Source organism: Melopsittacus undulatus, chromosome 13, assembly GCF_012275295.1.
Source record: "Melopsittacus undulatus isolate bMelUnd1 chromosome 13, bMelUnd1.mat.Z, whole genome shotgun sequence".
NCBI lineage: Eukaryota > Metazoa > Chordata > Aves > Psittaciformes > Psittaculidae > Melopsittacus > Melopsittacus undulatus.
In genome coordinates, this window is record NC_047539.1 from 10,824,919 (window position 1) to 10,850,684 (window position 25,766).

A 25,766-nucleotide genomic window follows, 5' to 3' on the forward strand; every position below is an offset into this window, starting at 1 on the left:
TGCTGCCCAAGGCATCCAGGGCTTAAAAGCCCACCCAAAGCCACCTTCTTCCTAAACCTTTTTTCTTTCTAAACCCAGCTCCTTTTCCTCAGAGGCAGTTGGGATTCCTGCTCTCTGCTTGAAAGAAGCAGAGAGGCAGTTACAAGTTGGCAACTCTGCACTTTGACCACTGAACAGGAAACAAATCAAATTCAAGAGGCATTTTAGGTAGTGCTGGGGTAAGTTGGAAAGATAGTTTCCACCACTGAACAGATCCACATGATCACTGCAGCTTGGCTGTACCTGCTGAAGTGAAAAGCAGAGGACAGTGTCTTTGTGAGCCAGTGTCCTTCCCCATCCCCGTTTTGGTATCCATGCTTCATTCTCCCTTCTTCGGGTTACATTAAGTGCACAGAAATATATAGCAGCATTTGAACTGAAACCCTCACATACACCAGACAGCACATTTCAGGAGGTAAAACAAGACATTATGGCCTGTACCCTCAAGGTATCAAGTTTTCAGGATAAAGAGCAGTACGAAGTGGAGAGCTGAGGGCAGAAAAGGAGAGGAGGAACACCAGAGGAACATGAGTTCTGTTTCCGTGCCAGGAAAGGATCAGAGTGCCATTCCTGTTAGCACCAGGCTGTGACATGAGCGCATACAAGCAGATGGGCAGAGCAGAAGTGGAAAGCCAACCTCCCATCTCCCGCAGTGCTGGGGGCAGGGGCAAAGTCAAGTGCATTCACCAGTGCCAGCGGAGCGTGGAAAGAGGCAAGATCTGCTGGGCCCCTCTTCAGCCACAGTGAATTTCTCTTCAACGCACAAGAGAAGATCCCTTAGTGATGGCTGATGAGTCTTATTCACCCAGCTGATCGCAAATCACACTCATGGAAAGAGAATCCAGAGCTGCTCCAGGCTCTTCCGCAGCCCATGGCACCACTGGAGCCTGCCCTCTTCCTTCTCACACAGCAGCCAACCTTTGCAGTGGGAGCTGGTTCTAAACCTGCATTTCTGTTGCTTCGGGGGTACTTTGCATGGGCACTATCTGTGAACACATTGCTTTCCAGCCCACAAAAGAAAGAGGTTGCAATCCCCTCTTTAGCCCTAGCTTGTCAAGGCTACAATGGTACCAGCATGGGGACACAAACACCATACTCTCTAATCTGAGGCCCTCTGCTCCAGACTGATAGTAAGACTGCTGAAGACAATGCATTCAAGCTTGGTGTCCAAGCCTTGCACCAAAGGCCTTCACAATGACAGTGGAGGCAGTCACCAGTCAAACCCACAAGAGGAGAGGCTGGGCTTAGACAGGTCCCTTGTGCTGGCATTCAGCTGGAAGCTGTGGCAATGGGCTTCTTCAGATGTTGGCTCATGAGCTCCCTGGCACGAGAGACTTGGATGTGGTCATAACAGGAGTTACAAACGAGGACAGGGTCGTACAACTGCTGATCAGGGATGGGCAACTTCAGGTGGCAGCAAGCAGCACAAAACACGTTCCCACAGTTCCTGCCAAGGAGCAAAAACAACCTGTGAAAAGAGAGCTGGGAACACCACAGCAAAACCTTATCAAGTACAAAGGATGCAGTTCAGGGGTGAAATCCCAGCCTTACTCATGGCTTGTCGACACATTTCTTAAAGTACATGCTGTGGACTCCAGTGCAAGCTAACTGGCTATCACAAAGAGGGGACTAATGTGTGAGAAAGCTGGGGCTGTTCAGCCTGGAGAAGAGAAGGCTGTGTGGAGACCTCAGAGCAGCCTTCCAGTATCTGCAGAGGGCCTATAAGGATGCTAGGGAGGGACTCTTCACTAGGGACTGTAGTGACAGGACAAGGGGTGACAGGTTAAAACTTAAAACAAGGGAAGTTTAGATTGGATATAAGTAGGAAGTTCTTTACTGTAATGGTGGTGAGGCACTGGAATGGGTTGGCCAGGGAAGCTGTGAATGCTCTATCCCTGGTGGTGTTCAAGGCCAGGCTGGATAGAGCCTTGGGTGGCATGGTTTAGCATGAGGTGTCCCTGCCTATGGAAGGGTGGTTGGAAGTAGATGATCTTAAGGTCCTTTCCAACCCTAACTATTCTATGATTCTATGATTACCACCCAGGAGAAGAATTGAAGGGCTTGGAAAAAAAGAAACAGGAACTATGTAGAAAGGAAATCTGCAGGGAATTCATGAAGCCTGGACAATAAGGAGAAACTTAAAACTTCCTTCTCAGAGGTGGAGGGAACATTCATTGCAGGAGGTGTTTGGTGAGTTTCGTGGTTTGAGCCCTGCGGGTAACTCTGAGCCATGCACCCACTCGCTCACTGCCCCCTTTTCCCCTCCTCCCCATTCTTGGAGGGATGGGGAGGAGAATGGAAAGAATGTAACTCCCACGGGTTGAGATAGGAACAGTCCAGTAACTAAGGTATAACACAAACCACTGCTGCTGCCCCCAATAATGATAATGATAAGGGAAATAACAAGGGAAGAGAATACAACCGCTCACCACCCCCAGCCAATACCCAGCTCAACCCAAGCAGTGATCTGGGCCTTTTGGGTAACTCTCCCCTGTCCATATACTAGGTATGATGTGCTGTGGTATGGAATACCCCTTTGGCTAGTCTGGGTCAGGTGTCCTGTCTCTGCTTCCTCCCGGCTTCCTGTGCCCCTCGCCACTGGCAGAGCATGAGACTGGAAAGTCCTTGATTGGGGTAAGCATTACTTGGTAACAACTAGAATCATCAGTGTGTTATCAGCATTGTTCTCAGGCTAAAGTTGAAAACACAGCACTGCACCAGCTACTGAGAAGGAGAAAAATGACTGTTAGAGCTGAACCCAGGACAGTGAGGTTTGTGAGGAAGAAGCTGAGAAGAGCAGTGGAACTACAGGGATAATGTTTACCTGCAGTGGTGCCTCCGCTTGGCCAGCCAGAATTCACAATCGCAGTTAAAACAGTGTGAGGCCATATGGTCTGGAACCCACCGCGTGACCTAGGGCAGACACCAGTCCTCATCAGCTCTCAGTCTGTAACTCCACAACAGCCACATCACAGGACCTCAGCGCTGGCTGAGATGTGGCTTTGGACCACAACAGGTCAGCCAGAGTGAGCCCACCCCACAGGCTGCCTTCTATCAGACACAGCAGCACCAGAGGGTGTGCTAAAGGACAAGGGTGGCTGTTCTCTCTCTTGCTTACAGATCACTCTCTGCTGCCAAAGTCAGCCACAAAGAAACATCCTCTCCTGCTGCTGCACCAGGACACGTACCTCAGTCTCCTTCTTATCCACAGGCTCCCAGCTTGCTTCTGACAAACAGTCCTCACTATGATCAGAGCAGAAATCCTCAGTGTCGCTGCTGTCCGATTCCTTCAAACATGTCTGCAAAAAGAATCACAGAACCCCTCAGCTGCCTCTGTCACATTCCCTGCTCCAGACCCACTTGGTGCTTGCTGAGGGCAAGCGGGTGGCTCCACAGCTCCCCATACAAAGGACTGAAGCATTCATGACCATGTAGGAGCCATTCCTTGGCCCTCAAGAAGCAGAAGCACTTTTGGGTGACATGAGAACACGGTGCATGGACAGGAGAGGAACAGGGCTGAGGAAACACAGGAACCACCCGCTCCAGAAGGTAGAGAGCCATGGTCAGAGAGGGCAGTGTGAGGGGAGCAGTTACTTACAAAGTCATCCTCGTAGTCCATGGGAGGCTCAGCTGGGGGAGCACAGAAGTGGCGGATGTCCAGGCGCAGCTGCAGCTCTCGCACTTGCCTGCGCAGCTGCTCCACCTCCTGCTTGTAGCTGGCCTCGATCTGCCGCAGCCGGTGCTGGATCACATCCGTGGGGAAGGGCAGCCCGTCATCATCCAGGTAGAGAGGAGGCACAGGAGAAGGACATTTTGGTGGCATGTGCTTGGGACCAGACACTTGTTTCAGGTGGCAGGGTAGCCATGAACGGCTGGGCTTCCCTGCGGAGCCTGCACAATGCATGCTGTGGCCAGGGCAGGCTGAGGGCTTTACACCTTCTCTGGCAGACCACTGGCTGCTGAGGCACAGGCTTGGTACCCGCACAGGTTTGCTGCTCATCCTCTTGCTACAGCAGCCATAGGAGAGGAGGTGCTTGGGTGCAGGCTCCCCACTGGGGAGCGATGTCACCATTCCTTGAAAACTGTCCCAGTTGGAGCCCAGGAAGGAGAACTCACTGCTCTGGCTCTGGGAGATGGGCTTGCGCCACTGCTCCAGAGGGACTCTCCCCAGCCGGGCTGGCTCCTCACAGGGCACGCTACTTCCAGCATCACCTTTGCTATTGTCTTCATCTGGGCAGGGGATGGTCAGGGCAGGGCCTGGGATGTCCAGGCAAGGGGTGTTTGCTGCCAGGGACACCTGCCTGGAAGCATCTTGGCCTGTGACATTTCTCTTGGGGCAGTCTCCTCCATTGGACACTATGCCAGCAGCCTTCAAAGGTTCTTGGGGACAGGTTTCTAGTTCCTGGGAACAGATTTCTAACTGCTTTCCAGAACTGGTGGAAACACTATTGACATCTTCCTGTCCAGAAGGATTTGGAGCTGGACACATGCTGTTCTCTTCCTCCGTGTATGTTCCATTTCCCTTTTCAGCCTCTGCAGAGACACTGTTTGCTGGCACTGAAGCCCAGCTGCTCAGTTCCTTGCTGTGCCCTTGGTGCTCAGCACGCTTGCTGCAAGCACTACTGGCTTGCAAGGCAGCATTTTCCTCCTCCACCTGCTGCAGCTCTCCTGCAGCCACCGCACTGCCTTCACCCAAGTGCAGCTCAGCTCCCTCAGTGGTGCTGTGCCGGGGTTCCAAACCCACCCGGACTTCCTGACAGTGGTTATTCAGGTTAGGATCACTAGATGTGCGGGTCAGCGGGCTGCTGGAGTCACAGGCTGAGAGCAGGTCATCCATTGATCTTGTCTTTGGTAATCTAGAGTGGAAGAAAATGAAAAAAGATCTCAACAAAACCCCTGAAACTTCCCTCATTTCAGTCAAACCTGAGATGAGAGAAGGGAAATGTTCCTAATTGCAGATCATAGGGTGGGCAGGGAGGGGTGGAGCAGCAGGATGAGCTGAACTGCACAACTCTATAGTGTGGCCTTTGCCCTTTTAGGTCCAGTGGAGGATGGAACATGCTCCTTGCTGCAACAATGCTAAGGGGCTCCGGCTCTTCACGGGAAGGATGAGAACCACAGGTAAACCAGAGGAACTACAATGAGCAAGGAGGGAAAGGACTGTGAGTGGGCAGCAACGTGAGCCTTGAGCTCTATGCTCTTACCTGTCCAAACATCTGCCACTGAACTCCTGGCTCTGAGATCCAGGGGGTGGGTAAATGTCCATATCATCCTGTCCCAGAGGATGCGGTGAGGAAGTTGGGAGATACACTGCTGTCCAAAGATGCAGGGCTCGCACATGGCACACTGGGTGCAGCACCTGCAGCAATCACTTCTGATTAGAAATGCACGCAAAAGGAAACCCCTCCAACCTCTCCCCATGCTACCCCTGTTGCCTGGTAGGCAAAAGGCCTGGAAAGCTGAGCCAGGAGCTTTACGAACCTGCTCAGATCCTGGCATGTAGAGAAGATTGTGGAAGTTCTTATTGCCAGCTCGCAGGAGGGACCAGACGGAGCAGGTACGCTTATAGATGTTGTGCATCTCTCGCTCGCAGGGGCTGTTCCCAAGGAAGGTCCCATAGAGGCAGGAATATGTGTGCTGCACCAGTTTCACCTGCAGCATCAGAAGGGGGACAACTGTCAGAGCTCTTGGGAAATGGTGTCTCCCGTGTACAGGCCAAACCTCCTCCACTCCTCTGGGATGGCTCACACTTTGCTGCTGTCCTCTCTTCCACACAGGGCAGGGCAGAGAGGAGAGAGCAACAGGAATCACCTACATTAAAGTGAAAGCAACAGTCCACTGATACCATACCCATCCCTCTGGAACCCAAACCTGTAGTATTTGATAGGACAGAGATTAATAGCTATTATTCCCTGGTTTATGTTTCATACTTGTATTGCTCTGAGATACACAAATGAGGCTTTCATCAGAACAGCACTGCCGATGGTATCTGGGCTAGAAAGGGACCTGAAGAAGAAGGGAAACCAGAGAACATAAACTCTTCCTCCCTCTACAATCAGCTGGGTGCTCTGTGCCTGCAGCACCCCTGGGAGGGGGAGGAAATGGCCAACAGCTCACAGAAGCATCACACACACAGAGCCAGGTCAAAATATCACAACTAAAGGGCAGGGCTTGGACCCACACAGAGAAGGGATGTCAGGAATGCAGCAGAGAGCCCTAGCACTGCTCAGACACTTCCCCATTTTTAGAGAATCCAGTTTATGTATTCTTTCAACTATCTCACTGCATGGCCCTCCCTCCACCTCTGCTCACATCTGGCAAGGAGAAAAAAGAGAAGTTTGCATGCATATTTCTCACCAAGAAAGCTTCGTTGAATTCAAAGAGGCAAGGGAATTGCTTCAGAAGCTGATGAACAGCATCCAGCCACTGGAGAAAAACTGGGCACTGCTCGTTCTGATCTTCCACCTTCTCCTGGTGACCACAGCGATCGCCAAACTTGTGACCAAAATCCAGCCAATCTGATTCAACAAGCACCTGGAAGCCCTGTGTATACAAGAAAATGTACCTGCAAGACCCTTTGCTGTAGATCCCATACACCAGCAGTGCCAGGCAGGCTCAGTGCTACACTAGCGCTTGGTCTGGGAGGAAAGCTACCTGAATGGCAGAGATTGCCAAACATGAACTCACAGCTGTTATTTCTATGCAACAAGTAGCTTGAAAAATACGCACAATTAGAGTAAGGAAGCAGCTGAACCTTGAACACAAGAGGCTATTTACTGCAGCCCTTCAGCAGGCTGGGCAGAGCAGTGAGGTACAGTACACTGGAAACAGGCAGAGGTGAGCATGGAGAAAACCAGCATGCACAACAGCAGCTCTGAAATGCCACTAAGCTCATTAACAAATGCAATCCTGCTTTCTCTGGGGACTGTGAGACAAAGGGGGGCTACAAAGAAAGCTGGAGAGGGGCTTTTGACAGGGGCCTGTAGGGACAGGACAATGGGAATGGCTTTAACCTGACAGAGGGGAAATTAAGCTGAGCTCTTAGGCAGAAGCTGTTCCCTGTGAGGGTGCTGAGGCGCTGGCACAGGTTGCCCAGAGAAGCTGCGGCTGCCCCATCCCTGGCAGTGCTCAAGGCCAGGTTGGACACAGGGGCTTGGAGCAGCTGCTCCAGCGGAAGGTGTCCCTACCTATGGGAAGGGGTTGGAACTGGATGAGCTTTAAGGTCCCTTCCAACCCAAACCATTCTGTGATTCTATTATTATGATTTTATGAAAAAATGCCTTTCAACAGCCATGAACCAGCAGCACGGCACCACTTGTACCTCCATGGTCCTGTAGTAAGGGTCCAGAAGAATCTTGGCCAGTGCTACAATCTGTGGAGTCCTGTCCCAGCCATCAGAGCAATGAACCAGCACCGGACGTCCTTCTCTGTCAACCGCACTGGAGACTAGCACTGCTGCTTTAAGCATGACAGAAAGGTGCTGCAGCCACTTGGTACTCTCCAGGGCTGAAAGCCAGCTAGAACGTGGGCAAAAAGCAAGGAAACTGTTGCTTCACACTCCAGTGGAAAAAGAAGACAAATTTTAATCTAAGCCTTTTGGAGACCTGTCTGAAAACCAGTCTTCTAAAACACGTTCCAGAGGAGCCAGCCAGGCTGGGATTAAGTGCAAAGAATCCAGCTCTTCATTTCAGTTTTCTCCCAGATACAGCCACATTTGAGAAACCCTCAGAGAACTCACACAGCTCAGTGACACTGAGGCAGTGCTGCAATCCCCTCTGGATTACCGGGGATCCAAAAAGCAGCATTCAAGCACTGTGAGCACTTTCCTATCTCTCAGTTTTCTGAGGCAGAAACCTGAGATGGGAAAAACGAAAAGGGAGGGAAAAGTCCCAGGACATTCACATAGCATCAAACTCAACTAGAGAAAAGTCACTCACTTGCTGGGGTCTGGCACCTGGCTGCAGACAGCACGCAGATACTGGAAGCTGTTCCGGATGGAGTGGATGTTGGCCATGCCCATGAACACGACTTCACAGTTTGGGTAATACTCTGAACACAACAGAGATGAAGATGTTCAGAGAGCTGCTGCCATCGCAGCAACACACGTGAAGGCTGTCTCCTCCCCACACAATTCCTGGTCCCCAGCAGGCAGGCAGGCTACAGAAGCCTTGTGGACCTGCAGCAATGTATCTGCAGTAACAGACTCTGCACGAGCACGTAGAAGGAACACGCTCCCAAAGTACCAAAACCTGACCTGACCCCCATCTGCTCTAGGCCCCACTCAATGAAGCAGGTCCAACAGGAAGATGTCCTGGGATGGGCTCAACCCTGTGTACCTTCACATTCGCAGCCACCTCCCTTCGCTCTGTTGGCCACGGCTGCAGTGTAGGACCTGGCATCAAGAATCAGCAGCTTCTGAGGAGTTGCAGCATTCTCCACACCTGAGCACGCAGTCAGGGATGAGTCTGCAGAGACAGACATGGACTGAGGTCCTGGCACCTCCCTCTCCTACAACCTGCCCCCAGGGTCACCCAATGCTGGCCATGAACGAGCCCAGCAACCCATCCTACACACTGCTGCCAAGGCATGACAGGGCCCAGATTATCCATTCGGATCCTGGCTTTAATCCCTGCATGGTAACAGCCCTGTCAGCAGCAACACTTGGGTGTAGTACGCATGGAATAATTGTGTGTTTAAGAGTGGAAAGGAGGGAGCTGGCTCACCGAAGTCGGCATCGCAGGCCTCGCTGCCATCACTGCTCCCGGCGTGCGGCACACCGCCGGCTACCTTCACTCCAGGGTTCAAGGCACAGGCTTTGGCAATAGATGTCACAAGGTACTCGTCGTCAGCATTTCGCCAGCCCCACCAGCTGATTTCAGGCTGGCTGCAACGTGCAATCACTGCCCCGTTGCGCACGTGTCTGCAAAGGAAACAAGACCCCGAATGAAGAGGTGAGGAACAACCCCAGGGAGCTTCCCCTCTGATTACTTTTGTGCCTCTGTTCTGGAGCAGTGATTCAGATCGGCCTGCAGAGGACTTGGGGTGTTGGGTGGTGAGAAGCTTCTCATAACCTGGCTTCAGTGTGCACTTAAGCCCAGAACCCCACTATGTGCTGTACTGTACCCCCAGAGCATGACCAGCAGGGCAAAGGAGGTGATCCTGCCCTTCTACTCTGCTCCGTGAGACCCCACTTGGAGCACTGTGTGTAATTCTGGTGTCATCAACACAAAAAGGACATGGAGCTGCTGGAACAAGTCCAGAGGAGGCCATGAAGATGCTCAGGGGCTGGAGCACCTCCTGTATGGAGACAGGCTGAGAAAGTTTGGGCTGTTCAGCCTGGAGAAAAAGAAACTGTATGGAGACTTCAGAGCAGCCTTCCAGTATCTGAAGAGGGCTATAAGGATGCTGGAGAGGGACTCTTCATCAGGGACTGTAGTGACAGGACAAGGGGTGATGGCTTTAAACTTAAAACAGGGTAAATTCAGGTAAGACATAAGGAAGAAATTCTTTACTGTGAGGGTGCTGAGGCGCTGGCACAGGGTGCCCAGAGAAGCTGTGGCTGCCCCATCCCTGGCAGTGTTCCAGGCCAGGTTGGATTCGGGAGCTTGGAGCAGCCTGGTCTCGTGGAAGGGGCAGGTGGTTGGAACTGGATGCTCTTAACCACAGCTGTGACAAGAAGCAGCCTGAATCAAATCAGTGGCTATACCTCAAAGACTTTGAAATCACTGTGGCACTCTCAAAAAGCTTCAGCTCAGTGCTCAAGAGAAGCAAAAGGGTTAAGAATACACTAGCAGTCATTTGGAAAAGAATAAGACAGAAAATATGATATAAAAATATAATATTTTACCTCTTAAAGAATCTTTAAAATGACACAAATTTCTCTGTCATCCATCTCAAGAAGGATAAAGTAGTGCTGTGACCTCCAGAGAAGGGTGGCACAGACAAATCAGAGGTGCAGAAGAGCTTCGTTACAGGGATAATGTAAGTAGGAAACAGCTCCCCATCATGAGAGAAGGGCACAAATGGATGAAAGGCATAAAAGGTCATGAAGGTATAAAAAGTGGGTTTGGAAGATTAGTCTTATATTTCCCTAGCAGACATGGAAGCAAGCACTTGAATGATCATGTCATATGCTTAACAAAAATAACAAGTATTTTTTGGACAGCCAGCAAGCCAGACAGTGCACTTGTTGCCACAGTGCAATGTGGAAGTGTGAATTGGTTCCAAAATGCATCAAAGTCATGGATGGAGGCCTACCAAGCAACCACAAAGCATAAGCCCACACTCTCCTCAATATCTGTCATAGGAAAGTTCAGATAGTGGTTGCTCCAGAGATGCACCAGGGAAGAATACCAGCACACCTATCCCACTGTGATGCTGCTCCTGGGGACAGGATAATGAACCAGCCTGCCTCACACCTCAGCTCTTTACAACACCAGTGCCTGACTCTCCCTACCCCAAGTGCCTCTCTGCAGATGAGCTGCAGTAAGGTTGAAGATGTAAAGCTCCTGACTAACCACATCCAAGTCTGTTTATATGTAGATCAGCACCTCTGAAAAGGTTGCTCTGATGGCCAAATTGGGGGTGTAACATTCTAGATCCTACTGCACACCAGCACCACCCTCACCCCATTAGGCAACGGCTGCTTAGCTGCAGTGAGGGCTCTAGAAGCACTCCTGAAGATATCCTTCTCCTGCTGCACCCCTGTAAGGGGCTCTGCTGTTCCAATGCCTGTTCTTGGAGGCACACCACAAAAATGCATCAAGGCTTTGGACTCCTAACAGTGGTATGTGGTGTCTCACAGCAGCTACTGCAGTTTGCAGGAATGGTTTTGCTTCTCAAAAACAAGGTCTGCTTATTCTCCTGAGGCAACTTGTCAATAAACACAGAAAATGTATTATTGTTAATGACATCTCATAGACAACAACAATGAAGACTTTAAACTGCAGGGTCTTTGATCTTTTTGTGCTCTCTGTCTTGTTTTGCAAGGTGACATACGGAGCATTCATTCCCAGATCTATTCCTGCTTCCAGGATCACTCAAGAATGGTTAACACAGACAGAAGCAAAGGCTTTGTTTATACTAGTAAATGAAAGAGACAAGGTGGGGACTCGAGCACCTGCCTGTGATGGTGCAGGCTGGTTTGTGAGCACACCCATAGCTCCTGGCCTGTGCCAACCAACACCTTCCCAGTACCTGAGCATGGTTTTGGGAAAGGCAGGTTCTGTGCCAGGGGGGCAGAAAGGCAGCTGGGATGGAGGACACTGTCTTGGGGAGCAGAGGCCACTCCAAGTTAGCAGCCTGCTTAATGCAATGCTAACAACATTGCCCAAGAGTCACATTAGGTTAAGAAAACTTGCTGGCACAAACTTGCCAGCACTGCAACAAATGCCAGGCAGAGGCTGGCCTTGAGGTAGCCAGTTTCAAGAGACACAGCAACATGCCAATAAACACAAAGAAATACAGCCAGCATCGATGAGCATGAAGTCATCAGCAAGCAGAAAGTACATAAGGAGCCAGTGGGTGAACCAAAACCATAACTGAACTTGCAATGAGCTTCCCAGGTCAGGAGAGTGTCCATGGCTCAGCCGAGCATAAGCATATGAAACATTTCAGGTCTTTCCTTACTGGGGATTTTTGTGGAGGTCTTCCTCAAAGTTATAAAGCTCTTTTCTTGCCACTGGAGAGGCAGAAGGTGACAGAGTGGTTTAACTTATTCTTTAGGGATCCTCAGTTTAGCTTTAATGACGAGACCCTTTCAGAATCCACAGCTGGAGTATGAAGTGCCTTTGCAGTTTATCAGTTATCAGCTCCCAGATTTATTCAGAGTACAAGGCTAGAGCACACCTAAGACTGTTCACACATGCCATTTAACCCAGAACAATCATCCAGAAAACATCACCTAATATCTCTGGAGACACTCTCTGGCTGTTTACTGCTCATACACAATGTAGAGTCAGCAGCTTAGCTTAAAACACAACAGTGAGCTGAGAGACTTTACAGAGCTGTCACCTAAAAGTTCCCCACTGAGATACATGTGCGTAAGTGCCCTTATTCCCTGAGTCTCTGTGCTAAATTCCTGTCTGTGTCATGCTTCAAAAGCCCAAAACTGAGCACTAAGGCCATGGGGCTGGAGCAATATCCACTGTCTGGCTACCAACATGGGCAAAGGTACTGCTGAGCACCATGAAGAGCTCTCTTGCTACTACAGCCTCAAGGTCTTGTGAAGGTGGCTGTGCAGAGAGCACTGCAGGAGTGGCTGGCAGGCCTCTTGTCAGCTAAATAATTCACTGTATCCTTGCCATTGAAGGTGAATTGTGCCTGGAGGCTGCTGCATCTCTCCTGTGCCTCTCGAGCGCTGTGGGCTCAGAGGGGAGACCTGGATTTCTGCTTTGCTTAACAAATACATTATACTTTTTTGGGGTTTTTTTAAGAAAACCGGTGATGTAGCTTTGGTGTCACGCGTTACAGCTCTGACAGTGACCACATGAGCTCAGCCTTGCTCTCCAAAACCTATGAAGTCTACCAATCAGTCTTGTGGCTCCCAAGCCCACCTATCTGCTCTCTCCTGAACTATGACTGAGGAGGAGCTGAGTGAGGCATTTCGTTTCTCCCCCTTCCATACAGCACAAGGCACTCCAGAAGCAGCCATGGCCCTCACAGACCCTCCTGGCCAAAAGACTTTAAGAGATACACACTGGCAAGCACTCGTCCTGTCTTGTAACATCACTTGGCAGCATCTTCTACTCTGATCCCAGGCTGCAAAGGGCTGCAGCTCAGCTTGTAAATTACTGGGTACTATTCCAGTGATATTATAAAGCAAGGAGCAAAATAATTGTCAGAGTAGCAAAAAAGACAGGGCTTTGCCTGGGGATGGGAGACACAACAGGACAGCCTCCAGCACGAGACAGAAGTAATTGCAAATACAATTAACTTCTTAGCTGACTTGGCTGCAGAGAGGGAAAGGCTCTATCTGATATGCAGCATTTACCGTTACTCTGGTTTAGAATTTAGCTCTTCTGGAAGTAATACAGTGTGTTTTACCAGCATCTGACAGCCAACATAACCACCTGACATAACATGCAGATAAAGAGTTCAGGTACAAATTCACTGGGTTTGTTTCCCAGCTTTTGTACTTCTCAGGCTTGTCCTTTGTTGTGCAGCTCTGGTGTTTTCAAAGTCTTATATTTGGATTTAGTAATTGCTAACAGTCTAAGGCTGACTCCATACTGTACATTTTACAACGCACACGCTGGCTGTGTGCACCTATTCAAGCAGCCTCCCATTTGTTTCAAACACATCAGTCTCCTGGGAGACGTGTTTAGTGAGGAACCAGACCCCTACCCTGAAAAGCTCTGCTTTATTTGCTGCCTGGCCTCCTGCATCCCCCAGTACAGACTATTATTGGAAGGCTGAGCAGGGACTATTTACCAGCCACAAGCAAACATTTCACTCTGTTATCTTAGATGTTGTCGAACTCTCAGAACTGGGTCAGAACAGAAGTGCTTTGCAGTTGGGTATTAAAAGGAATGTCCAGGCCTGAGCCCTTAGTTGAGAGCAGGGCCTTACAACAGCTCCATTTGGGTTGAGATTTCTTTTCAAAGTCACAATCTGCAAAAAGGTTTTGAAACTCAAAGAAAGAGAATGGGAATGTGGCATTGAGCTCTGGCTGCATCTCCCATAGGAAGAGTCACCCATGTCTTCAGATCTAACTGAAGGCCACACTTGACTGCATCGCTGTTTCCCCCTTTGGGAGAACACCCCATGCTAGCACTGCAGGCTGCATGCTCAGGGAGGCCCCTGTGTGTGCTGCAAGCAGTCCTGGGAGCAGCACATCTTCAGGAAGGAAGCAAAAAGAATACACAGTGTGAGGATCAGGAGGCATCCCACAGCCCTGTCCACATGCTCTGCTGACCTGGCTTCCCTATGCCCTGTGCAAGACAACAAGGAAAAGGGCAGCTTTCCTGGTGGAGAGCACTGCTCTGGATTCATGCTTACCTATACACCACCACAGGGATCCTTTTCCATGACCTAAACGATGCCACATTCTCTAGCTCTTTGTCAGTGATCCAGACAGGGACCAGCAGCTTCTGGGGATAACTGGAACAAAGCCTGGAAAAGAGAAAGGATGAAGGCAAGGTGAGGACTCAGACATCAGAAATTTGCTCCAGAGGAGCTGTGAAGAGAGAGGGAAGGAGCAGCTCACATCTCCCCAGACTCAGCACACAGGACTTTGGCTCTTCCTCTTCATATCTGTATCAATACAGTTCCAACATGGAAAAGTGACCTAAAAAACACTGTCAGGAATGAGCTGAGAGAAGTCCACCTCCTTTCACCCCAGGCTTCACCTCTGGGCCCATACCAAGCACCCTGGCACTTCCCAAGGATGCCTGTAAGAATTCATGACCGCTTAGGGGGACAGTCATTAATTCTGTACAGGGTTTGGGTGCTCCTGTAGCACTTGCAAACTGGTAAATGACAATCTGCTGCTTTGTGCCTGCAGAAAACAGGTCACTGCTTTTTACATCTTTCTTCACACACCTTTCTGCAAGGAAGATGTAACTCTGCCCAGAAAGATGCCAAGGGTGGTTTGGTGTATGCTATGATGAAATGGCATGAGGGGTAACTAAGAGTATATCTTGTTTGGTGGGGTGCCAGAAATCAGATTTCTAATGCACATCTGAACGCATACTAGGAGCAAGAGGAATGTGATGGGCAAGTCCCTACAAATCTAGTCCTGCAGGGAAGAAACTCACAGCATGCACAGCTAAGAGCAGTGGGCACCTACTATCACCATACAGAGTTGCAGGTCCAGAGGAGCCTTTGATGTGCAAAGCAGCTCTGCTGAAATGGAAATTCAGCTAGGGAGGGTGAGGAAGATGAGAGGAGGCAACAGGATTGAAAATGTCCCAAGCAAAGCTGATAAAAATCAAACTGCAAGTACATTATCAACAGGGCAAGAGGGAAGCTAAGGGAAAGAAGGGGCCAGCCAGAGTGCTGAGAGGAGAGAGCAGTACAAGTAGAAGGAAGTACAGGGGAAAATACAGGAGCACAGGGGCTTCCTGGTTACAGCAGCTGCCATCCCACTGCTTGGAGCATAGGGCTGCAACTGGGCAGGTTGCAGGCTTCAGAGACAAAGCACAGCCTGGTGCTGGACCAGCTGAGCTCCAGCAGCCCAGGCAGACACAGCCCTTCAGGGCAAGAAACATCAAAGAGCAGCTCAAGCTCTAGGATATAACCCACATCATTCAGAAAGAATGTTTCAGGGCAGACGGGAAGCAAAGTGAGGGGGCTAAAACTGTCCAGCCATAAGCTCCAGAGAGTGGCCTGGTGTTCCCTGAGCCCAGGCTATCCCAGCTGATGGCAACAGGCATAATGCAGCACTTCCTATTCCTCAGCTTGTCCTGCTAGCAAGGAGCTGCCTGCCATGGGAGGAGATGGCACTTCTTCACCCAGTGTCTAAACAGCTGCTCAGAGAGCCCCAGGCACAAAGCAAGGTTGGTCTACAGGATAAAAACAACAAGGTGAGGAAGAGGAATCCAGGAAGCAAAATCAAAGCTGTCAGGTAAGAAGGTGAAGATGAGGATGTCTGTGGTAGGATACCTAAGCCTGGATGTCTCTGAAATGCCTCAGATTCTCTAAAGCTGGACAGGAAATTAAAGCAGCAGTGAAGTGTGACTGAGCATAAAAGGTATGTGGAAGATGGTTAGCATTAGTTATGATCTGGAGGACCTTTTGGAATAGCTGAGTCTATACAGGAAGGGGTTTCATTGAAATAGAACCAATCAGTTCCCTGGCACTTCAGATGAAACATTACAGGAGATGTCTTAAACTAAAAATAGGGGAGGGACAGTACAGGAGAGGTTCAGAAGCATAACTTTTAAGAGTCCAGTCACTAAAACTCTGTAGCCTTTGGGAAACAGTAAGACAGAATTTGATAACACTAAGGTAGGAAACAGGACAGCCTCCACAAGTTAAGCCAAATTTAAGTAGGGTGCATAAAAACCAGTGATGGGGTCAAGACAAACAGACTTGTGCTTCTAGGCTTGAGTTTCAAAAACTGGAGTAGAGGAACTGAAAAGCCAGGATAAAAAATTGTTTGCTGATGTAACAGTAACCTAGAAACTGGGTATAAGGAAAATTATTAGTGGTACCCTGAACTTCATGCTTTGGGAAGACCAAAATAGGCTGAGCTAGTGAGCAAAGTGTGGCATCTTCCAGGAAAATGGGAAGGTAAAAGTGCATGGCTCAGAGCTACCAAGATGCAGCAATGCAGAACGGGCATGGATGCAAACCCCAAGCCCAGAGAGAAGCAGGACAGCACTGAGGCTGCACTACCAACAACTGCAGCGGCAGTAACAACATCCATGAGAGGCTGGAATTGACACCGAAAGGCTGCAAGGACAGAAACTGCAATGGGAGACTTGTGCTGCCTCCACATGAAACACAAAAGCATCACAGTAACGTGTAAGACAAAAGTGACGTTTTTAGACACCATCAGCTGCTTCTTGGTGCTGTCAGCCGAGGAATATAAGAGGCCATGTCCTCTAACCTGCTCCACAAGAGAGTAACTGAAAAATCACTTTGCTATTACAGTATTCAGCACACAGCAGAATTCGCCAATATTTTTAGGGGGATAAGCCTCCCATGACAGTTGCAATGAGTTTCAGAAAGGGAGAAGGAGGGTGCCTGCAGATAGGAGGATGCTCTTCAACGGTCACATAAAATGCAGCAAAAGATTAGACAGGGCTGGCAGAGTTACACAGTGAACAAAAGAGTTTTAGAACTAAGGGCCTGAGAGAAGCCAATTGTGCACCCCAGTTAGAAAAAACTAAACCCAAACAAGTAGAAATGAGACAAATGGTTTCTGAGAAATGACCCATTAAAAGATTAAAACTCTGAAGACTTTTCTCAAACATCTTGCAGGTATCAGCCTGCTGCCACAAGGTCTAATAGATCCACAGGATCCCAGCAGAACATCAGGACTACTGGTGCTGGTGTTGAGCAGAAGAGCCCACAGAGAAGCTGCCAGACCAAGCTCTATCTACAAGGGACAAGGCACAAGAAGAGATTAATGTGGATTCTGCAGGGGAAATTATAGCAATCTGCTGGGAACAAGGAGTAACTGATCCCCAGGACTGGATCAGTACTCAGCCTTGGAAGTGGAGCTGTTGGAGCAAGTCCAGAGGGAGCCATGGAGCTGCTGTGAGGGCTGGAGCAGCTCTGCTCTGGAGCCAGGGGACAGAGCTGGGCTGGGGCAGCCTGGACAAGAGAAGGGGAGACCTGAGAGCAGCTCCAGTGCCTGAAGGGGCTGCAGGAAACATGGAGAGGGGATTGGGACAAGGGATGTAGGGACAGGCCAAGGGGAATGGCTTGAACCTGCCCGAGGGGAGACTGAGCTGAGCTCTTGGGCAGAAGCTGTTCCCTGTGAGGGTGCTGAGGCGCTGGCACAGGGTGCCCAGAGAAGCTGTGGCTGCCCCATCCCTGGCAGTGCTCAAGGCCAGGTTGGACACAGGGGCTTGGAGCAGCTGCTCCAGTGGAAGGGGTCCCTGCCCGTGGCAGGGGTTTGGCACTGGGTGAGCTTCAAAAAGGTCCCTTCTAACCCAAACCACTCTGTGACTCCGTGAAGATCAAAGCTGAAAACAAGCACCAACACTGAAGCAAAGGTGAACATTTTTTGACTTCTTGAAGGAACTCCATGTGCACCAAACCCACCGATGTGAAACAGCTGCTGTCTCAGACAGCCTGATGCTGATGGGGAATGTCAGAGCATGTCCATGTCTCAGGGTGTACAGACAGCCCAAGATGTGAGAGCCACAGAGAGATCATGGAAAAATTTTGTGATCATTTGATGCTGAAATAGAATACATCTATCAAGACCAGGTTACTATATGCTTGTATTGCTCTAAACTTATGATGGCTGGTGCCAGGAAGAAGGTAAGTTTCCAGTTAAGGACATCTTGGAACAGACTTGAAAGACACTGAACAAACCACTTACCTTGGAGTAACAATACTGTTTTGACAATGGTGGGAAGTAAAAGATAAAAGGACTACAAAAGGTTAAAAAGTAACCCAATCCCTGTAAACAGGGGCAGGTGGTAATGATCAAAAGCCAAGGCAGGATTTAAAGACACACTCCGCAAAGCAGCAAGAGAGAACTGGTTTCTGAGTTGCACAAGTGATTACACCACCTTGGAGATAAAGAACTGGTTGGATGGCCACACACAAAGAGTTGTGGTCAACGGTTCAATGTCCAGCTGGAGACCAGTAACGAGTGGTGTCCCTCAGGGATCAGTGTTGGGACCAGTCTTGTTCAACATCTTTGTTGCTGACATGGACAGTGGGATTGAGTGTGCCCTCAGCGAGTTTGCCGATGACACCAAGCTGTGTGGTTCAGTTGATCTGCTGGAGGGAAGGAATGCCATCCAGAGGGACCTTGACACACTTGTGAGCTGGGCTGATGCCAACCTCATGAAGTTTAACCATGCCAAGTGCAAGGTCCTACACCTGGGTGGGAGCAATCCCAGGCACAGCTACAGGTTGGGCAGAGAAGAGATTCAGAGCAGCCCTGTGGAGAAGGACTTGGGGGTGTTGGTCAATGAGAAAATGAACATGAGCAGCTCCAGTGTGCGATTGAGCCCAGAAACCAACCGTGTCCTGGGCTGCATCAAAGGAGTGTGACCAGCAGGTCAAAGGAGGTGATCCTGCCCCTCTGCTCTGCTCTCGTGAGACCTCACTTGGAGCATTGTGTGCAGTTCTGGTGTCCTCAACATAAACAGGACATGGAACTGTTGGAACAAGTCCAGAGGAGGCCACGAGGATGATCAGGGACTGGAGAAGCTCCTGTATGGAGACAGGCTGAGAAAGTTGGGGCTGTTCAGCCTGGAGAAGAGAAGCTGCATGGAGACCTCAGAGCAGCTTCCAGTATCTGAAGGTTATGCTGGGGAGGGACTCTTCATTAGGGATTGTAGTGACAGGACAAGGGGTAACGGGTTGAAACTTAAACAGGGAAGGTTTAGATTGGATATAAGGAAGAAATTCTTTACTGTGAGGGTGCTGAGGCACTGGAATGGGTTGCCCAGGGAGGCTGTGAATGCTCCATCACTGGCAGTGTTTAAGGCCAGGTTGGACGAAGCCTTGTGTGGCTTGCTTTAGCATGAGGTGTCCCTGCCCATGGCAGGGGGTTGGAACTGGATGATCATAAGGCCCTTTCCAACCCTAACTGTTCTGTAATTGTATGTCGGGATGTCTGCAGGAAGCTGCAGCCTGCTGGAATCCCCAGGTAGGAGCCCAGCAAGTTGACGGAAGCAGAACCAGCTCATTGAGATTTGTTTCAAGTTCTTTCTTCCCTGGTTTGCTTGGAAATAAAACATCTGTCTTTAAAGAAGCTGGCTGTGTATTACTGGCCAGGAAGTGAACCACAGATGGTAAGTACAAGCTGAACTTTCTGAAGTAGTCAGAAGGAACCACATCTCAGAAGCCAGTAGCACAGAAAGCCTGACTGCTCTCACACACATGCAGAGACTGCCCAGGGCAGGGTCTTACAGGGCATGCACTGCAAAACGGAGCAGTTCAGGAAGAACCTGTGTAAATGTCATCAAAGTCATGTTAACAGTCCAAGAGCTACAATGTGGTCAGCAAGGCCAAGCAGGAACTCTAATTCATCCCTCAAATCTAGCACTTGCTGCCTGGATTCTTGCTGAAAAGAGAACAGGCAGCAAACTGCAGAATTCCACTAGGACTTCCCCAGGTTTCTCATGGTCTCCACAAGAAACCAGTGACCTGGAACTGGCCAGTCTAGAGGTTATGGGGCTGCTTTACAGCTGAGACAGAGCAAAAAGACTGAGGGATATGAGTCATTTCAAGAAAAGGCTTAAAGGGAAGGCAGAAATGAAAATATCTGTCAAAGCTTGATAAAATCCTGTTGGCTTAATGCCACCAGGTGCCAAGAATGCAGCAACGCTCCTCCAAGAGCTCCTGCATTCTCCAAGAGAAGACAGGCTGTAATCACTGACATGCTGGTGGGAAAGACCTTCTAGGGATATCCACTCCAACCTCCTGCTCACAGGGAACCACCTCTAATACCAGATTATCCAAGACTTGACCTGCTACAATGCTGGAGAACTCTCACCTCTGATATCTGCCCCAGCATAGCACCACAATCCTGGGGAATGCATTTTTCCCCTCCCATGTCCAGTCTGAACCTCCCAAGCTGCACCTTGTTCAGTTATATCTGTCACTGTCAGCAGTTTCACTCCATCACCTTTGCAAATGCCCTTCCAGCAGCTGCAGGCTGCAAGCAGATCCCCTTTCTTCTGCACCAGACTGACCAAGAGTCACTCGCTCCCAGGACTTCTCAGCATCCTCACAGCCCTCCACTGACCACCCGGTTTTTCAGGAGAGCTGAATCACTGCCTGACTTCAGGAAACCTTTGTGTTTTTCATTTCAAACAGTGTGAGCATTTTAGAGAGAGTGACTGACCAGAAAGATGACCCTACAATGGACGGTTCCTTCAAGACTCAAAGACTTCAAGGATGAATTATGACCACCACATTATAAATTACCAAAGTCAGCATTTGCAGGTGCTGCTAGCTCTGACAAAACTATGGAATGTTCATGAAGGAACCTAAGATTATCCACTCCCAACCCTCTTCCATGGGCTGGGACACCTTCCACTAGATGTTTGGGCTTTATTCCTTCTTCAATTCCACTATATGAAAGGCAGAAAGAAGATCTGGCTCATGTTTTGAGGGTTATCAAGGCCAGGATGGAGGATTAACTAGAGCCTGACTTACCCTCTGCTCTGCATGGGGACTGTGGAGAGGAGAAGGTACAGAAAGAAGACAGTGGGGAGAGCCTGGTGGTGAAACACTCACTTGTAATTGTTGTTGATATCAGAGACGCGCCAGACATTCTGCAAGTCAAAGCCCATCCTCACCAGCTCCATCTCAAACCGGTATTTCACATGGTCTCCTGGAGGAATAGAGCACAGGACAGCTAAGTAGAACTGAGGAAATCTGAACATCAGTGGCAGCTCCATAGCAGCTCTCACAGGCTGGACAGGAACTGCAAGACAGCTGATGGCAGGGATCTTGCACTAAAACCAAAAAGACTTGCCTCTCATGGGGGTTCCTATGGTTTTAGTTTGAAAGCCAGATCACCTCTCAGTTCCAGGGCACAGAGTGGCATGGAAGCAGCCTTCTCATGTCTATATGGGAGTGTGTGTGGGGGTTAATTTAATCCACTTTTGCCCTTCTGACAGAGGCGGCTTCCACATGGACATCAGGAACCCCATGGCAGAGCAGTACTGAGCACCCAGTGTGCCTCCTCCTCCCAGCCTGCGCTCACAGAGGCTGACTCAGGTTTTGCTCTCTTATGTTTTAGCCCACCTTACAAATTCTGGATGCCTTTGTTGAGTATCACAACTTGTTAATAAATAAATACTGCCAAGCTGTTTGCCTCAGTCATATCCTGCAGCAATGATTTCCACAGGCAGTTTATTTATACTAGAGAGTAATACTTTCTCTACGTGAATGACAGCAAGTATCTCCCAAATGCTGGGGTGTGGGACATAGCAAGGACATGTAGTCTACCTTTTCTCTATCAGCTTCTCTTACATGTCTCCTTCAGCCATACTATTCAACCCTATCCTGCCATCCCAGTCTGTGTTTGGACATTTCATTCTCTCCTCTAGTATCAGCACATTTTTACATTTAAAGCCAGGTTTGTCACTCATTTTAATCCCCTTTCATTCATGAAGAAGCTGCTTAAAGACAAAGCAACTGCAAGTAAACTTTGTGGTTCCAGAGAAGGGAAACTCCCAGTTCACACAAAGGCACCACCACAGCTCTGGTTTTCTCTTTATGGGCTCAGGGATTGTAGCTGTGCCTGTAAGGATGACCCAGACAGAGCTGGCCACGGGAATGGCACAGCATTTGTAGGTATCGGAGAAGTGGCTGGACTCATTACACTGCCTCAAGGCTAACAACATTTACTGTCCAGGGCCAAGCCTCCTTGAGCTCACTAGCACCATGATGAGAGTACTGAAATATGCGAGGTTTTCTTCATTCACAATGGGAAAGTGAAAAGCTGCTTATGTGTTGCTGGCTCAGAATGTTCCTTGTTGTGCTTATTACTATTATTCTTTTACTGTGCCTGATATCCAGACACATCTGGCCATCATCTGGATCTCTAGGCCAGGTACAGGATGCCCCTCAGTAAGCTGAACTTGGGCTATGGCTACAGCAGAGCTTAAGAGACAGCCAGATATCAGTTTATGAACAACAGTTCAAAGTGCACTGTAGTTTTTCTGGACAGAAGAGAAGGAAGGGGGCAGGCCAGGAGCCTACCTGGACGGCAGAGATGTGCATGTTGATCCTCCTCATCAACACAGACTCCTAAGCACCATGCATGGTAGGCAAATGCGAAGAGGTCCTCAGGCTTAGCAGGGCGGGCGATGGCTCGAGTCAGCCTCTTCAGCCACTCCTGGCACTGCTTAAAGGTGGAAAAATGGCACCTGCAAACCCAAACCCAAACTCTCATGAGTAGGTATGTTCATGAGACAAGGCACACACATCCAGCTCTGCTCCGCTTAACCAGGAAACAGAACAAGCACCAACTGTGAGTAACCTTGGCCATGAACAGCTCAATTCCAGGAGCAGCACAGGTGGAGACACCAGAGCTGATCATGGCAACTAGCCTGCAGAGACATCTACAACACAGCAATAAAAGAGATACCTGATCACTTTGGAGTCCTTGCAGACAATGTGAAGCTGGAACATATCCCGGCACTCCACACTTTCCATCATCCTCAAAGGCACCTGTAAGGGAGAGATGTAGGGCATAACAACACATACCACATCACATAGACACATCTATTGCAGCCTTGCCTGTAGGCCTATCATGCACAGTCACAGCTTCTTCAACAATCATGAGCTTCTTGCTCAAGCTACAAACCCACTCTGAGATGTATGAAGTGTCATGACTCAGCACAGACCCTCCTTCAACAATTATTATTCCTCTTTCTATTCTTTCCCTTGGTAATCTCCCACCTGGGGCCAGTTCCTGACTAAATCACACCCAGGCAAATGCAGGAACTGAGCCAAACAAAAGCTGCAATAAAAGATAGCAAGTCAAGACAGTGAGAGGAGGCCTCAGGCTCCCACTGTCTGCTCTCGGCTGTTGGTCTCTAGGTAGAAGTCTCATTAAAACTGGCTTGTAGGAGACCTTAACAGTCTTAAAACTGCCAAGTTTAATGCTTGAATTTAAAGAGAACAGCAAAGAAAAGATCTAACTATTACCTAAAGGAAAACCCACTCCACCCACTGAAGTGCAGCAGCAAAACAGCAACTGCATGACCAGCAGTAACTAGAGACAGCATCAGGCTTGGCATCCTTCAAGAAACACAAGTCCTATATCACAGATCACAGGAATGGCTTATGCCCCCCTGCAAAATACTGGGAGAGATTCAGCAGGCAGAAAAGGCATATCCAGACTTACATTGATCACAGAATCCTTGAATTTGATGTGAAGCCGGTAGTTGGAGATGGCAATCACTGCGTCGTTTGCATGGCCAAGGTATTCCACTCCCTCACCCTGCAACACAGTGAATGGGACCTGGAAGAGAGACATCATTCATTCAATACATGTAGAGTACTTTGCACACCATAAATGCCGAGAGTCCCTCTTCCTACTGCCTCCACAGTGCATCTCCTGCAGGAAATACTTCACAGCAATGAATGTCTAATCTGAGATTAGACAACAGCATGGAATAGCACTGGTACCACCACGCAGTCCCATGAGATGGATCTTCTTCTGAGGATGCCTTATGAGCCACCAGTCACCTCCTGATGGATCAAATCCTGGTGGTGTGACAACAAATGCTGTGCACACTACCTGTGGGCACCTGGTAACAGGGTCTTTTGTGGGGGCAGAGGGATTTATAGTCCCTGCTTTAGGAGAGAGTAAACTCAGCCCTGGCACAAGTGGCATGATAAAGGACAGGACCTCAGGCACAGCTCAGATGCTGGGGGGTGCTCTGCAGAGCTCCAGGCAAAGCCTGAGGTGATTTGCCCCAAGGCAGAGTGTCCCATATGTGATCCTGCTGCCTGTGTCCTCTAAATGCAGCCTCCTGTGTGCCCTGAATGTCACCAACACCAGGTGATGCTGTTAGCCAGCGATGGAAGAAATGACACAGATTTCTCCTTCCAGCCAGAGCCCTTTCCCTGCCCGACAGGGCACCTCAAAGAACAATTCATTACACTGTAATTAGCACAAGTCAAGCCAACTTGTCTTTATTTCTAAGTTGCTTCTATCACTTGGGTGTATGCCGCCTAAAGATTGAACTTGAGGCTTGAGGTGTCCCTGCCCATGGCAGGGGGGTTGGAACTGGATGATCTTAGGATTCTTTCCAACCCTAACTATTCTATGATTCTATGAGCTGTACTATTAACTTCTCCCTTAAGTTACTTGTACAAAAAAACCAACCTTAGACTGGCATCTGTCTGAATACTCTTTAAAAATTATAATTATTTGACATTAAGAGAATATACTCTTTTATTTCTGCAGTTTATGCATGCATGCTCGCTAGAGCTGTTTTTAGTTGACATGTGTTTCTTCTGCTTATGTGGCTCTTTCACACAGCAACAGAAGGGAGACAGATTAGAAACAGGATGGTAAAACTGCAAGAACTGACAGAGGGAAATCCTGGAATAAACTGAGAAGTGCCCAAATACAGCCTCTTACTCTTATCAAGCCTTTCACACTGCATTTTACCTTAAAGTGACAACTGATTGAAGGCAAGTTACCCTTTGGGTGGGCTGAACTTTATGGTCCTCTGGAGAGAAGACCACAGCAGATTCCATTCTCCAGGCCATCTCAGCTCAGACTCCTCTCAGTGGCTTCCCCTCCCCAGGGCTGTAGGCCTGCAGCCCTGACTCTGTGCAACTCCTCAGCCACATCCACTCCTTCCTGCCACATTCCAGTCTTTGCCTTTATCAGCACCATTCACCAAGGTGATGCCAATCGCTAAGCAAACCCAAATACTGCAGCAGCAGCGAGAACACACAACTGAGCCTGGCTCCAGCCACATGGGGAGGATGATGAGCACTGGGCAATGTTACAGGAAGCCACAATCACCAGGAGGCTCTGGCTCCTCCGCTCACAATACTGCCTTTCTGCACAGCAGCAGCAGTACCCAGGTCTCCTTCAAGGGCTTTTTGCAGTGGGAGCCTGGCACCATATGGAGATTTCTCTTTCCAACACTTCTGCTGCAGGAAAATGCCAGGAGCAACGTGTACTAGGGCCAGCTCAGCCACTGCATTGCACACTAGAGCTGCACCAAGCACAGCCCGGCCCCAATACTCAGCCTGTCCCAGAGAGCATCTACCTGCTGCAGAGCTACACAGGCAGCACCACAGCTCCTGCCTGCCAGCACAGACAGACAGGGAACACCCAGCGCAGTGCTGGATTGCATCATGCCACTTAGAAGTGGCAGAGGAGATGCTGTGCGGATTGCAGCACCTTGGCAGGGCTGGGAAGGCTGGGCTGGGGCACACAGAGCCATTGCTGATGGCAATCAGCAGCCTCCACACACGCACACAGAAGGATCTGGCTGGTCCAAATGTGACCCACAGTTCTGGCCGGCCCACCGACTCCAGAACACGTCCTGGGCTGCAGAACTGCCCTTGAGTTTCACACTGCCACAGCTGATCCTGACACAGCTGCT

General features: G+C 49.4%; 1 protein-coding gene across 2 annotated transcripts in view; it reads right to left on the reverse strand.

Moving 5' to 3' along the window:
* Positions 1-286: 286 nt before the first annotated feature.
* Positions 287-25,766, reverse strand: part of MTMR4 (myotubularin related protein 4) — a 55,762-nt gene continuing 30,282 nt past the window's right edge. For both annotated transcript variants that reach the window (XM_034068808.1, XM_034068807.1), the window contains 16 exons: positions 23,540-23,656; positions 22,778-22,860; positions 22,390-22,556; positions 20,917-21,013; positions 14,038-14,151; positions 8,763-8,959; positions 8,376-8,504; positions 7,977-8,088; positions 7,361-7,556; positions 6,397-6,582; positions 5,521-5,691; positions 5,244-5,398; positions 3,638-4,895; positions 3,228-3,338; positions 2,864-2,952; positions 287-1,486 (listed from right to left, as the gene is read on the reverse strand). In XM_034068808.1, coding sequence (XP_033924699.1) covers positions 1,309-1,486; positions 2,864-2,952; positions 3,228-3,338; positions 3,638-4,895; positions 5,244-5,398; positions 5,521-5,691; positions 6,397-6,582; positions 7,361-7,556; positions 7,977-8,088; positions 8,376-8,504; positions 8,763-8,959; positions 14,038-14,151; positions 20,917-21,013; positions 22,390-22,556; positions 22,778-22,860; positions 23,540-23,656 — 3,360 coding nt within the window. In that variant the 3' untranslated portion in view covers positions 287-1,308. The remainder of the gene's footprint in view (positions 1,487-2,863; positions 2,953-3,227; positions 3,339-3,637; positions 4,896-5,243; positions 5,399-5,520; positions 5,692-6,396; positions 6,583-7,360; positions 7,557-7,976; positions 8,089-8,375; positions 8,505-8,762; positions 8,960-14,037; positions 14,152-20,916; positions 21,014-22,389; positions 22,557-22,777; positions 22,861-23,539; positions 23,657-25,766) is intronic.